Below are 14,988 nucleotides of genomic sequence, written 5' to 3' on the forward strand. Positions count from 1 at the left end.
TATCCTACTTAAGATGAATGAGCTGTTTTCTGTGGAAATTTTCCGATTTTTTAAAACAAAAATCCACTAATGTGCGGGGATCTTCTGATATATGCATGTGTGTACAAGTACATATGTATATACAAGTATTTGGATTGTTTTGTGTACATGAATGTCAGAAATACAGTGTTGTCAAAGCAGGTCAGTGTGATTCAAACATTTGCTGTATGTATTTGTGTGTTCTCAGGGCAAGCATCTTCAGGACTGCAGCAGGCAAGCAGACAGTGGTCAGATCTGGAGTCTTCAGGAGCTAGTGACGAGACAAGCCGAGCAGATTGAGGGGCTTTCCAGACAGATCAGCTTTTTTGGACCTAAAGGAGGTCACATGCTGCCCTCTGGCCACAATCATCTGCCTCCACTCCCTCCTCGAACCACCCCCACCGTCGAGAAAATCAACAGGAAACGGGGGAAACTTCAAATTGGAAAGAAAAATGAGCACTCGATTGAAAGGCAGCTTATTAACTGACAAAAACCTGATTTGACATGTTAATTTTATTTTCTTCATGTACATTATACAATATCTACAAGGACATGTTTGTCATTTGTCCGAACATAAAGACTGAACATAATCCATCAAGTCAAAAACATGGCACACTCGCTCACTGGACAGTACATTCATGCATGTAATAAAGACGGTCAATTCATGCAAATCACTCCTGCCGTAAGTGGGTAGCACCAGGGCCGCGGAGCCAACTCGCCCTGGCCAGCGAGGCCTGCTGGGGACAGGGAAAGTGAGGCGGACGCGTCAGCCATTACAGTTTAATGTGAATCAAGATCTCGATTTCTCAATTTCATCCCGAATAGGTATGGAGAAGGGGTACAATTAAATAAGCTCTGCTTCTTCCTCATTCTTTTCCGACATGTTGCAATTATACTCACAGGACATTCCTTTTGTAACCTGTTAAGCATGTCCAAAAAAAGCCATACAATGTTGCGGGCCAATAAAAATTTAGCTGCGGGCTATAAATGGCCCCCGGACTGCAATTTCGACACCACCGCTGAACAGTAATTCTGGGGATTTTTTTTCCTCTGAGGACCACATGTGGAAAAAAAAAATCAAAGGATGGGCATTTGGGTATCTTATTTTTTTAATTTTGTAAAAAAAAAAAAATGAAATTGTATATTTGAAGTCATTTCAACATTTTCTCCCTACATTGTGACTTTTGGCACTATTGCTAGTTTTGTGTTGCTTTAAAAAAAAAAAAGATTTCTACAATGCGCAATGGACCACAAATGGCCCTCGGGCTGCACTATAGACACCACTGGGATAAGTAGGAGAAGGTGAAGATAAACATAAGGCAGAACCTCAACAAAAACCGAAAGAGGTGGAGGTACAGACACATAACAAAGACATTTAAAACTAAATGGCCACATATACTTCAATGTTGTGTCTGAATATTGCTGTCAAAACAATGTCTTGCCTACAACACCAGCAGATGCCCCCAGAGTTCCTTTTCCAACTCAGGGAGCACTCAGCTCCAGCGTCAGTCTCTCCTTCTCCCGCTGGAGCTCCACGATGCTCTGCTTGTTCTGCTCCAGTCGGTCCTCTAGCCATTGCAGCAGTGGTCCGCTCACCGCTGACATCTGGCTGCACAGGTTCTTTGTGAACACTGACCCGTTGTGGATCTTCGTCACAGGGTCCAAGTGGGCCAGGCTGTGGATCTTGCGATATGTATCTTGTTCCTCTTGACAGAGGATCCGCGGCAGCTCCACCGCCGACTCTAGGCACACTTTACCGATGGCCTCCCGCGGGACAACGTGGATAGGAATCTCCACACGCTCGTACTCGGAGCCCTTTTGGGCTTGAACCGACTGGAAACAAGTGTACAGCACTCGGCCCGTCTTGGTGTTCTTGTCCTCAATGAAGCAGGAAAAGATGAGACCTACGAATCCCTGGTCCAGCATTTGGTACATAGCCTGAGTGCGGACGTCGACGTGCGAGGGCCACACAGTGATGTGTGGATGGGAGTGGTACCAGCCGACCACCCGCATCGGTCTGCTTGTCATATCGGCCAGACGCTCAGCCTCTGTGGAGGCGGCGGACAACTGCTCCGGGGAGATCTCCACTCGGTCTTTCCTCTTGTCAGAGCGGCGGAGGATGATGACAGAGTGAATGTGGACGATCCTTGTCGATTCTACCTCTCCGATGCATAAACCCATCACTTCTTCTTTCTCGGTACTCAATGCGTGATTCATGCACACCAGAAAGGCGTCAGACTCCAGGTGAACCGCACTCACTGCCATTGTTTTTCTTAAATCAAGATTTACGTGAGAAATAAGGCAAAACCACCAGAAGAAACAGACTAGCAACGCTCTACTTCCGTGTTTCGCTGTGTTTCAGTAAAAAGCGTCCGACCTGACCCGACTTGATAAAAAGGTTCCAGTCTTCTCCGTAGTGGTTTCATGTTTTAATTAATATTTGTATATGTATTGTACTTTAATTTACTTTTAGTTTCTATTGGTACTTGTATTCATGTATTGTAAAATTGTTTACAATTATTTTTTGATCTAGAAAATATATGTACTGGTCCGGTTCCGCACTAACGGATCCATTCAAAAATCACCGAACACGAGTTGCAAGGGACAAAAAGAGGAGTAGTTCAGGCTGGTGCCTCTTTCAAATGGGGTGCATTGGTATTCAATCAATTACTCCAATGTGTTCCTGCTTGTCAGTCAGTCTGCGTACTTGATGAGCGACAATCCACAGACCGCTGGTCGTCACAGATTCAGCACAGGGGAGCATTCGGCCGGCAGCACAATGAAATTTGCCCCAGTGATTTTGCCGTTTACAGGAAGATGCGTCGACTTCCGCTTCCGCATATATGAGCCGTTCCAAGTGACAAAAATTTAGCAATTCAAACAAATAAGTTAACTTTAACTGTAGTAATATATTACGTGTGTACATAAGACATGCAACACAGCTGCCTGTACTTATTACATAGTAATTTACATGTAATATTGTAGCATTAATTTTATGACACCCCCATCTGCTGATTGACCCGTCCAAACGCTACGTTGACCAATCAGAAAACAACGTTTGAATACAAAACGAGGCAAAGGCGTTTTGGAGTGTGGGATGTAAGGAGTCTTTCGAGAATTTCATAAAATTTGAAACTAGAAATGGCGGAAGAATCGGCGGTTAAAGTTTGCGTTCGTGTTCGCCCGACTATTGAGAGGTACGTTTTTTTTTCCTTTTTTGAGCACGCTTGAAATGTAAACATTACTTTTAAGAAAGGGAGTTGGAATTCAAAATGTAAACGGCGGTTAGTATTTATTGAACATGGCTGGAACAGCCATATTGCTTCTTGTCTTGATCTATTTGTTTTTAAAGATGCATTAGCTGAAAGTTGTGTTTTCTCACGTCGTTGTAATTAGGACTGCAACTAATGACTATTTTCTTAGTCCATTGATCTGAAGCTTGTTTCGATTGCTGCAGAGCAGTGGTATCCTTTTTTCTTGTGAGAGCTACTCTTACAAAATGAAAATTGCCAGGAGCTACTCATTTTTTGTGACATTTATTTTCATAGCTCATTTCAACCTAAACAAACCGACTATGCTTGTTTGACCAGAACATTAACAAAATGCTAGTATCCACAAATTACATTTTGTGTTTCAGAATGCATTTCTTTCTAGTATTCTCACATTAGTAACTGAAAACCTGAATGAAAAGCAGGCTTGCGGACACCTCATGTTTGCGTGGGGGGCTACCTGGTGCCCGCAGGCACCACGTTGGTGACCCCTGTGTTAGAGGCTATTTACATTTTTAATCCAAAATTAATCGGCATCTCCAAGCTTCTGAATGCCCATGTCTGTTTGCCGTTTCAGTGTTAAAAGGTGAATCAAAAATACTATATTACCTTTTTATAGTTACACAAAGTCAACAGAAAACTTCAATTAAAAGTATTATGCCCATCGCTAACATGCATTGGCATTCATAAGACTGTAAACATTATAACAGTAATACAAGTTTTTAAACTACATGTATTTATGTAAATACAAAAAGTATCAAGAAACCCCAACCAATTCTGTCAAGTAAATTTTATCCCTAAAGGTCCAGGTCTCAGCAGAAGTCATATTAAGGCACTTTACACGTGCAGCATGGCCAACACCATGCTCTGCTGGTTTCAACTTTTTTCAAATTTGTATTTCTGGCATCAAAACATCTGACTAATATATTATCTTTGTTACAGAGAAGAAAATGTTCCATCAGAAACAGCAGCGCCTGTCCAGCTCTTCTGGAAAGCTGATAAGAACTCAATTTATCAGATTGATGACGGCAACTCAACCAAGAGCTTCAGTTATGGTGTGGTTTTTTGCAAAAGCATCCAATTACTTTTATTGAGTAGAATAAAATTGTAGCATTAGAGTAGAATCTCGTTTACACGTATATCTTTGTTTTGAATAGACCGAGTGTTCACTGTGGAAGAAACAACCAATCAACTTTACCAGGCTATTGCAAAGCCATTGGTTGTTTCAACTGTTGAAGGATACAACGGTATGTAATGGAAACCTACCTATCTGTCTGTTTTGGAAGTAATTACATTGTATCTTCTGTTTCCTTCACAACAGGCACCATATTTGCTTACGGACAGACATCCTCAGGAAAGACGTTCACTATGATGGGGAGTGACCATGCTCCTGGTGTCATACCGCTAGCCGTTGAAGATGTGTTCAACACCATTAAAAATGTAAGACATCTTGTAGCTTTGTATGAAATATGATGCACTGCATAAGGTCATATCATTTTCATCTGTCTTTGGTCTGCAGTGTCCAAATAAGAAGTTTCTTCTGAGGGTATCTTACATGGAAATCTACAATGAAACTGTGACCGATCTCCTTGTGGACAGCTGGAAAAGAAAACCTCTAGAAGTCAGAGAGACAATCAATGTAAGTTGACTTTTTGGAGGAAAAAAAATGTAGTCTTTCCTCTGTGGCAGCATAGCCATGCAGTATGAGTGATATATGTGTGTGTTATAGTGCAGGGGTTCTCAACTCGTCTCAACCTGGGACCCACATTTTCCAATGGTCATTTAGTCACAACCCACTTTTAGTGACTCATTTTCCATCCAACCTTCTTCTATGCTGCTTATCCTCACTAGGGCATGCTGGAGCCTACCCCAGCTGACTTTGGGCGAGAGGCGGGGTACACCCTGACCTGGTCGCAAGCCAATCGCAGAGCACATATAGAAAACCATCCACACTCACATTCATACCTATGGACAATTTAGAGTCGCTAATTAACCTAACATGCATGTTTTTGGAATGTGGAATGCGCACGGGGAGAAAATGCAAACTCCACACAGGGATGGCCAGTATTGGTTGTCTCGCCTCATTGGAGCTTTTGTTTTTAATCGGTTCTCGATTTTATCAGTATGATGTCATAATTCCTCAAATAAGCAAGATAACGTGTACTCACAACTATATATTTTATCACGCTAGCAGATAATAAGTTTCACAATGCAGGGCGGTGCTTTCCCTTCTTTCAATTTTTCCAATTTGAAACGTTCAACCTCATTTCAATCCACTGTGTGCAGAAAAACATCTATGTTGCCGACCTCACTGAAGAAGTGGTCAAATCTCCCGCGCAAGCGCTGGCCTGGATTCGTAAAGGAGAAAGTAAGTCTAAGGTTTTTGCTCATCTGCAAGATTTCTTTAGTGGTTTACACTTGGCATTGTTTTTATGTGTGTTTCGCCCTGCAGAGAATCGGCACTATGAGAAGACGAAAATGAACCAGCGGAGCAGCCGATCACACACGATTTTTCGAATGGTAAGTTATGTAAAAAGCTCTTTGGCGGTCCAATCACTGGCTCATTTGAAGACTGATTATTAAAGATTGCTACCACTACCACTTGTGCAGAGAAAACCTCACATATTAGCGTATTATTATGCTCACAGTCCGACAGCTATTGCAAATTATGAATTTTTCACAACTGATAAGTGACATGACTTGTTTTTGGTTTGAAAAGGCAGTACTGTGTGTATGGATTCATTTATGCATAATCAATTACTATAATAATCACAACTCATCTGTGCTCTCTTCTAGATCCTTGAGAGTGAAATAAATGCAGACGGAGCCGTTATTGTTTCCCATTTGGTAAGATGGCATATTTTTTTAATGCTTTTTTTTTTTTTTTGCTAGCTTCTTTCTTTAATGTAATATTTTTTCCCCCCCAGAGTGTTTTTGAAATGTATTGATCTCTATCTTCTCTATGTCAGAATTTAGTTGACTTGGCTGGATCAGAGAGAGCGAGCCAAACGGGGGCAGAAGGTAAAGTTCAGTTCAGTGGCGAATTAGAGTTAACGCTTAAAATCTTTGTTCCAATTCTCTGTAACCTGCTTGTTTTATCATAGGAACCCGCTTCAAAGAAGGCTGCAATATCAACCGCAGCCTTTTCACACTTGGCCAAGTGATAAAGAAACTTAGTGAAGAAAGCCAGAGGTAAGTAAATACAGTGTAGACCAGGGAGGGCAATATACTTAAAAAATGAAAGCGTGCAAGAGCCGCTTTGATATTTTAATAATGCCCATTATTAGTATCAATCAATCTGTTTTTTTTTTGTTTTGTTTTGTTGTTTTGTTTTTTTTGGAGATTTTCCAAATATTTCAGCTTTCTTCTTAAAGGGATAGTTTGGATTTTTTGAGCAACATTTTTTGAAGTTGTATGACATCCCCATCAGCAGTGTAGTGTACCAAGGTCGACTCACCGCCCACTTTGTTCTGTGAGCGGAGTTCTGGTCGGATTTCGGTGAGGAGGAACATAGCTGGGGTCTCTTAAATTAAGCTTTTGCTTGTCAAAACAATATGCGTTAACATTTGCATCACAAGTCAGACCTCTCAGTTGCTCTGCCTTATTTCCTCTCCGTTCGTAATACTATGCGCTCTCGCCTGTCCGTTGTTGTTGTTGGTGTGTGTGTGTGTGTGTGTGTGTGTGTGTGTGTGTGTGTGTTCCACAGTGTTTACATGCATGGAAGGAGGCATAACTGACACATTGTGACCAGTGTATCATCACTGCATCTTTGAATGTGTCTTTTGAATAATTTTTTTGATTTTAGTTCATTTAGCTATTTTTATGCTTGAAAATGCCTAATTTAGGCAAAACAATATGTACAATTTGCTGAAATGTATATTTAAAGAAATAAGTTGTATTCAACCACGAAACGGCGTGATTTATTAATATATTTTGAAAAACGGTGAGAGTGAAGCCGCAAACTTCAAAGCACTAAGTGGTAAGGGACAACTCTAATAAGCCGTTCTTCGGTAGCGTATATCGCCAAATTCACAAAATCTGTCATTGTCCAAATACGTCTGTAGACCAGTCTACATAGAGTCCTAATGCTCCACATTCATTGTTGTTAATGTAAATTGTACAAAATGAGCACATACAATCCCCTCTTTCCTAACGTACCTGTTTCCAGGGGGTTCACAAATTACAGAGACAGTAAGCTAACACGCATTCTTCAGAACTCCTTGGGTGGAAATGCCAAAACTGTCATCATCTGCACAATCACTGCCGCTGCACTGGATGAGACACTCAGCACTCTGCAGGTTGGAACATTGTGATTCTTTCATGTCACCTAACACATGTTTTCATTAACATATAAGAGTTTATTGTATCTTCGTGCAGGGGGGGAGATGTTGTATAACTCAGCTATATTCCTTTATTGTTACAACTTTATTTTTTCTTTGCAAACACTTCCTGGAAAAAAAAAAAACATATACTACACTTAAAACCCCTCTATATACAGTAGTTGTCACCATAACATGTTATAATAAAGACATTATTTTAAAATGTATTAGTTAAAGCTATAATCCACTGCAAGCAGCGTCCTTTTTATTAAACACTTTTCAAATTTGTGTTTATTGCACAGTTTGCCAGCACAGCAAAGAAAATGAAGAATGACCCGCATGTCACAGAAGTGTCTGACGACGGTGCTCTGCTCAAAAGATATCGCAATGAAATTGTCGAGCTCAAGAGACGACTTCACGAGGCAGGAGGCTTTCTGGCTTTTTTTTTTTATTTATTCACCACCACGATTAGGGAAGCACTGACCAATAAGACCCCTCACGCTGCAGGTTTCTTCAGTAACACAGACCACAGCAACAGAGAAGGAGGTGCTCGCTCAGCTTCTCCAAGAAAAAGACCAACTTCAGAAAGAACAAGAGGACCGGATTAAAAACCTCACCAAACTGATGGTCACAAGCACCAACGTAGCTCAGGTTCAAAGGGTAAGTGGAGCTCAAAGTGGTTACAGTGCTGGGATTTTTTTTCCTTAATCTTCATACTAACAACTGCTCCTACTGCTGTTTTGAAGTTGCCAAAACGCAGGGTTACATGGGGAGGAAAAATGATGCGCTTGGCCGCTCAATCTACCTGTGAAAGTAGTCCGTCTAATCGTAGCTTTGCCGAATCCGCCACTCGGAAGAGGAAAGCTGATCGGTCCTGTTTGATGGACCTGGTTGAATGTAAGGCCAATATTGAAATGTGCATGGTCATTGTTTTGTACTGTGTGACTGACTTTTAAACATGTGTTAAACAATGTTTTAATAGATGATGAAGACTTTGACTCTCACTGGGAAATTCCTGAAGAGCCGTTGGATGACCCAGACTCAAGTCCAAGCTTTGTTACTGTCCGCGGCTTTGAAAACAGGTAACTTGTGGTTATGTTTTTGTCTCAGTGTGCAGCGTATCAACAGCTTTTACACAATTGCTGTATCTTCATGTTCTTTCAGGACAAGCTGCAGAGAGGCTGAACTGGAGTTGCAGCTTCAAACAATAGACCAACAAAAACAGCAAGCCTTGGAGAAAATTCTGGCAATGGAGGAGAAGGCAGCAGAAGTTGACATCCAGCTTAAAACTGAAGCTCAGCAGAGGTCAGAGGCTATGGCCAAAGTGGAGACGCTGGAGTCATCCATGGCAGAACTGAAAAGACAGCTCGAAGAACAGAGACACATGAAGCGTGACTCAGAAAAGCGGGTGTGTATTGAACCGAATACATTGTACAGCAGCGATTCCCAGTCACTGTGTGATCTCTCACTGTGAAATGGTCAAATTTCACTTAATCAGTCAGAAAATTATGTACTACAAGTAATTTACTGTGCCTTTTGTTCATCTATCTATGCCAGCTATATAGTTATATAGTGACAGTTACGTGTTCTTCCAGTAGATGGGAGAAGGTACATATTTAACCTGTGTATCCACCTGTTGCCATTTCATAAAACAGCTTTGGTGTGCTGTGAGATTTTCCTCATGTAAAATATGTGCCCTGGCTCAGTGAAGGCTGGGAAGCAGTGGTGTACACAGCCTGCGCATTGTTTATTGTGGACCTTATTATATCCCGTATTAGCTGGTTTCATGTTGATCCTCTGATCTTCCTTTTTTGTTCTAGATACAAATAGATTTTGCAGAAACGGTCCAGCTTTGTGAGGACCTCGCCTCAGAGAAGGTAACTTTTTTTTTTTTTTTTCCCCAGTCAGAATAACTTTGGACTGTAATGTCACTTTGGTACAGAGTGGTACCTCGTTTTTTTTATTAATCTGTTCCAAAGCGACCATTGGAAACCGAATCGTACGAAAACCAGAAGAAAGTTGAAATACTGTAGTTGTAAAATTTAAAACAGCAGCAGAAATGGAAAAACAGCTGTAATTGTACAAGAATAAAGTCAAAGTATTATGAGGGAAAATACTGTAATCGTTTTGGTAGCATAGAGTCAAAATATTAAAGAAAACAAATACTGTTTTCAAAGTCATAACACGACAAACATATACAAAACAAAATAAAAATAGATAAATAAATGAAAAACAGCAAAAATAATAACAAAAATAACCAAAGACCAGTTACACTTGTTCACATTTATACATTACATTTTATTATTATTTAAAAAAAAATATATTTTTAGCCTATATTGGTTTAGATATCAAAATGGCCCTTGCATTCTTTCATTGTTTAATAAATCTACCTCGGTGGAAACAGTTTGGGATAAATTCACGTTTCACATCACTTTTAAGACTCATGTTGGCAAAGAGCGGTGAGGGGGAGGCCAAGGGAGAGCCACACGGATGCCAACAGTCAACTCAACTACGACTTCTCTTAAATGCTGGCAATTGTGTTATACCCAAGAAAGCATTGGACAATGACTGTGCTCACACTACTTTGTTCGCATCAAGTAATGCAATCACATACATATGCAAGAGTGCTCTACGTCACTGTCATGATTTTGCAGCCCCACATAAGTACAGTATGTTGCAATTTGCCACTTTCAGCCTTAATGAATAAGAAAAGAGACTGACTGACTGAAAGCCTGTTCGCCCAAGACTTAGTTACGCAGTGCACTTGAACGCCTCATCACGCGAACAGCTGCATTGACAACAAGGAGCACAGCACTCGATAGGTCCTGCTTCGAAAGGAGCCAGACACAGAGCTACATGCATAATAAAGATGAAAAAAAGGATTTCCTGGCTGGAATCTGTCTATATTTTCTACTTTCTGTTATAGTTGTCACAAATAATGAGAAATAGTTCGGAATTTTCCAGGTTTGCTGAGCTGAAGTCTTCCTGTGCGTCTGTCTGTATGGACAAACTAATGTGAATTCCTTCATTTTTGCAGACCGTATTGTTGCATTATCCATGTTTGTGTCGCTAATGCTGTTCAATGTGTTTTCAGGATGTGTTGGCTTCTGAGCGGAACTATCTCAATCAAGAGCTGGGCATATTCATGGAGCAGACCAAAATCCTAGAAAAAGAGGTTGCTTGTCTGTCACGGGAGCTGGAGGAGAAGAGGGAGACGGATGAGTTTAAATCTCTTGAGGAGCAGTTCAGGAACGAGCATGAGGTAACGAGGAATTAAACATTTTGACCAATATGACATGTAAGTACAACGTCTTTACTGGTGGGGATATTGTTGCTGTAAAAATACACGTTGCTGCTGAGAACAACCTCATTCGCACATGCCTCAGGGTTTCCCTTGGATTTTTTTTGAAGCTGTAAAAAAAAAAAAAAAAAAGGTGCCATAGATAAGATTAACATGTGACAAGCTCTAGGCAATTGACACATTTTTATTTTTCATTCTCTCGAAAATAAAGTGAACGTTCAAGACCGGTCTCGTACCAGTACTTTTATCTGGTCACACATATAAAAGCGCCAACAGGGCAGACAGGCGATTATCAAACAAATGTTCATAACAAACATTCTACATTGATGTCAAGATTGTTTGTAATGGGTCGTAACTGTGTAATATTTGTGAACTCACAGAACGAGTTGCAAAATGAAATATCCTCATTGAAGATGGCTGTGGAATCCCGTGACTTGCAGTCCATAGAACTTCAGGTGAGTGGAGCATAAAGTTTCAGTTACAATAGACCTCATCAAAGCACACTGCACTGTGACAGTGCTCATGGTTTTTTTGTTTTTATTTTTACTTCAAAAGGTTTTTTCCTCTGCATAAGAGGTTTCCAATTTGATTGAATACATTTCCATGTCTGGAAAGTATGGAAAAATATTCACGTTTTCACGACTGTTGCCACTCTTCTGTTTTCTAAAAGTTAAATTATGAATAAATAAAAAAAAGTAAATGGATGAATGTATTTTTTTCTAAGGCGCTTACTAGGGCAGCTAAGATGTTTGTGCGAGAGCACACAGTGGGAGACACATGCCGGAAAACATTTGGGAAGATTGACAAGTTGTATGAGCTACATTACCTAGATATAATCTCCTGGAAATTATATGTTTACATAAAGGCATACATACTCAGAATAATGAAAACAAATGTTTCATTTCATAATTTCTTTACATCATACTAGGGCTGCAACTTAGAACTATTTTCTAACCGATTCAACCTGAAGCGGGCCGCGTGGTCTAGTGGTTAGCATGTTGGCACACAGTCACAGTCTGGAGATCGGGAAGACCTGGGTTCGATTTGGGATTTCTGTGTGGAGTTGCATGTTCTCCCCGTGCGTGCTGTGGGTTTCCTCCCACATTCCAAAAACATGCATGTTAGGTTAATTGTCCATAGGTATGAATGTGAGTGTGAATGGTTATTTGTCTATATGCGCCCTGCAATTGGCTGGCAACCAGTCCAGGGTGTACCCCGCCTGTCGCCCGAAGTCAGCTGGGATAGGCTCCAGCATCCCCCCACAACAGTAATGAGGAGAAGCGGCATAGAAAATGAATGGATTTAACCTGAAGCTTATTGTTTGGGTGAATGGAGTAATCGGTTAGGCCTTAAGTGGACCAAGTCAATATGAACCAAACACAAACATTTAGTGGTTTAGGCCGCAACATAGGCCTAAAATGCAAAGATAATAGGTCTGCTTTCGGGGATGACTGAGGACATTAAAAATATTCACACTTGAGGGGCTGAAAGCAGAGGATATTTACATTAAAAAAGGATTAATCAAATCATAAAATGGTTTGTCGTTTAATGATCAATGAATCGATGAATTGTTGCAGATGATAGACATACATCTATTTAATGAGTGTGGGGGAAAAGTATGGAATTTTTGAAATGTCAAATCTGTAGGAACCCTAATAACAAATGTTAAGCATCAATCCACTGCATTCAATGAATGAAATGGAACCGAAATTTACAAGATTTAAATCAACAGCGGTCATCTAAGTTCACCCGTTTAGGACTGGACTTGAAACACAGCATTGTCTGGTGACAGCATTATCATAGTCTTGAATAAGCAACATTGAAACGAAAACGGTTTGCCTAAGTGTTTTGCCTTTTGTTCATTTTTCCTTTTTAGAAATCCTTTGAGACTGTTTCCGAAGAGCTGAAGCAGAAAACCAAATTTGCTGATTATCTTCAGACTATGGTTTGGTTTTACTTTACAGTGTTTTTACATGGTCATTGAATTAAATATTTGTATATTTCTCTGGCTTCCAAATAGTAATAGAGGATTCAAATATTTCAATATAACACAAATAATTTTTTTTTTTGTGGCAACCAGTGGTGTGCCGTCAGGACTCTCTGTTGGCCTAAAACTATATTTTGAATTTTGTATTAATTTATCCCCAACAGTTCATTTCATAGCGTGTCTCCTGGCTGCACTGCTTCCAGTATTCGTGTATGTATGTTAGATGTTTTTGTCCAATCAGATTTCAGCTTTTATGTGTTGCCATGTCAGTGTACTGTGACTAGTGCTGGCACCACTGATCTGTATTATATATCTGGATAGCTCATACGTCGCACGCCGCCGTGCAAGCCGCTGAAGCCACAGAGACGCCATCTTACCACTCACATCTCGACTACATTCACACAGCGTACATAGTGTACAAAGCAGATGATGAGGCTCGCATCTATATTTTACATTAAAAAGCGGGGAGATTCTCCCATTCCTTCAAGTAACGCAACCTTCATCCCTTAAAAACGATTTGATACGTTATTCTCTATCGTTTGGCTATATTAAATGTACTTTTTCCTCTTTCCAATTCTCATTGCCTTTGGGACAAAATTCTACTCTGCACCCTGGCTCAGCACTCCCCTATAGCAATGCATAGTTTTACTCCTCTAGAAAGAGATTTTAATTTTAACTGCATATCCCATCCCTTTTGTCCACTAAAATCCATGGTCATGATCCTTTTTTTTTTTTTTTTTTCTTACTTTCATATAATTCACTATGCTCTTGTCTGTAAAAAATATGAATCATAAGAGAGTGACTTTGGACAAGTTTTAAAATCATTTAATATTTTTCTGATTTTTTTTTGTTTGTGTTATGAAATAGAAATAACCTCTTTTCTGATATAGAAATATATTTTAACAAAAACCACAGGAATAATATTTTCTATAATATGTAATAATATATAAACATTGTCTCCATATGGGGGTTCATTTCAAATTCGGGCAAACAACAACAAAAAAAACCATATTTTTTTATATTTGCAAGCAACCGCAAATTATTTAGTAGTCTAGTCGCGGTTGTTTGTTTACATATCCCCCACGGCCCCCTATGTAACGCCGTTATGACTCAGGTAGGGTATGATATCGACAGAATTTTAAAAAATTATCATACCAGAGTCCTTATGACTAAGCTCAAGCATACCTGCATTTAGTGTGAGTGGGTAACAAACTAACAACAGACTTAACAACTCACAAGTTCTCACATACGCCATTGTCCGAGAAGTGTTTCTTGCGAGTGGCAATATGGCGGCCGTGTGGTTTCACAAGTCATCGCCAATGGGCTATCCAGATACAGTATATATAATACAGATCAGTGGCTGGCACACTATTAGCAATGGGGCTATTTCTTTAACCAATCAGATTTCAGATTCAAGTCACATGTCCAACATTTTTTTGTCCTTTGATTGTTTGGTTGACATCTGAAAGCCTATTCCTTAACATTCAAAGTTACCACTGCACTTCAACACATCACATGAACAACACAGCGTTTAATTAATCCTGTTCAGAGGTGTAGGGCGTCTTAAGTCAAAAACTCATGAACTTGTAATTTTTTTGTTTTTGAGCCGACATGCTGTGTTATTGAACTCAACATATGAGCGCAGCATATCACGTCAGTCGCCTTTTTATACGACGTCATTCATGCGCCCCACTTTCCAGGCGTGACCAATCAACCTACGCTAAATCAAACTGTTATAGTAGAGACGGTTGGTGGTCCGAGCAGTCCAAACAGAAGCAGTAGTCATTCTACACTCGATCCAATTTACATAAGATTAGGCAGATCAAAACATTATTGCTGCATAAGACTTTAAAATGTGGTATTGGCGTCAATGATGTTAACTTGTTGTTTTTTTTTTTTTTTAGATGTTTTCATGTGCCAGTGCTTATCCTTTTTTGAGTTTCATGTTACTAAACCAGTGGATTGACTATTTACTTATTTTCAGGTTGCTGAGACTCAAGGTCTTCTGCGTTCTCTTCAGGATGAGCTTCATTTGCAGAAACAAAGCAACTTATACCTCGGGAAAGAACAGAAGGAATCTGAGGTAGGCCTGTT

At 40.0% G+C, this 14,988-nt stretch overlaps 3 protein-coding genes across 9 annotated transcripts in view; 2 read left to right on the forward strand and 1 right to left on the reverse strand.

Annotated features, from left to right (window-relative positions):
* Positions 1–910, forward strand: part of LOC129170234 (cilia- and flagella-associated protein 44-like) — a 27,261-nt gene extending 26,351 nt beyond the window's left edge. Inside the window, exon 34 of the mRNA XM_054757566.1 lies at positions 227–910. Coding sequence (XP_054613541.1) covers positions 227–505 — 279 coding nt within the window. The 3' untranslated portion in view covers positions 506–910. The remainder of the gene's footprint in view (positions 1–226) is intronic.
* brcc3 (BRCA1/BRCA2-containing complex, subunit 3) lies at positions 505–2,736 on the reverse strand. Its single transcript, XM_054757567.1, has one exon. It carries the CDS (start codon positions 2,281–2,283, stop codon positions 1,501–1,503), a length of 783 nt encoding a protein of 260 aa, XP_054613542.1. The 5' UTR covers positions 2,284–2,736; the 3' UTR covers positions 505–1,500.
* A 361-nt stretch (positions 2,737–3,097) lies between these two features.
* The window catches only part of cenpe (centromere protein E), a 43,139-nt gene continuing 31,248 nt past the window's right edge, over positions 3,098–14,988 (forward strand). For all 7 annotated transcript variants that reach the window (XM_054757561.1, XM_054757564.1, XM_054757558.1 and 4 more), the window contains exons 1-21: positions 3,098–3,215; positions 4,230–4,342; positions 4,445–4,534; positions 4,609–4,727; positions 4,807–4,926; positions 5,574–5,655; positions 5,740–5,807; positions 6,084–6,134; positions 6,257–6,308; positions 6,392–6,479; positions 7,456–7,585; positions 7,909–8,028; positions 8,114–8,266; positions 8,353–8,503; positions 8,589–8,688; positions 8,771–9,014; positions 9,427–9,483; positions 10,701–10,868; positions 11,288–11,362; positions 12,784–12,852; positions 14,879–14,977. In XM_054757561.1, the coding sequence (XP_054613536.1) occupies positions 3,160–3,215; positions 4,230–4,342; positions 4,445–4,534; positions 4,609–4,727; positions 4,807–4,926; positions 5,574–5,655; positions 5,740–5,807; positions 6,084–6,134; positions 6,257–6,308; positions 6,392–6,479; positions 7,456–7,585; positions 7,909–8,028; positions 8,114–8,266; positions 8,353–8,503; positions 8,589–8,688; positions 8,771–9,014; positions 9,427–9,483; positions 10,701–10,868; positions 11,288–11,362; positions 12,784–12,852; positions 14,879–14,977 (2,205 nt within the window). In that variant the 5' untranslated portion in view covers positions 3,098–3,159. The remainder of the gene's footprint in view (positions 3,216–4,229; positions 4,343–4,444; positions 4,535–4,608; positions 4,728–4,806; positions 4,927–5,573; positions 5,656–5,739; positions 5,808–6,083; positions 6,135–6,256; positions 6,309–6,391; positions 6,480–7,455; positions 7,586–7,908; positions 8,029–8,113; positions 8,267–8,352; positions 8,504–8,588; positions 8,689–8,770; positions 9,015–9,426; positions 9,484–10,700; positions 10,869–11,287; positions 11,363–12,783; positions 12,853–14,878; positions 14,978–14,988) is intronic.

The sequence above is a fragment of the Dunckerocampus dactyliophorus genome, chromosome 17, assembly GCF_027744805.1.
Source record: "Dunckerocampus dactyliophorus isolate RoL2022-P2 chromosome 17, RoL_Ddac_1.1, whole genome shotgun sequence".
Lineage (NCBI taxonomy): Eukaryota > Metazoa > Chordata > Actinopteri > Syngnathiformes > Syngnathidae > Dunckerocampus > Dunckerocampus dactyliophorus.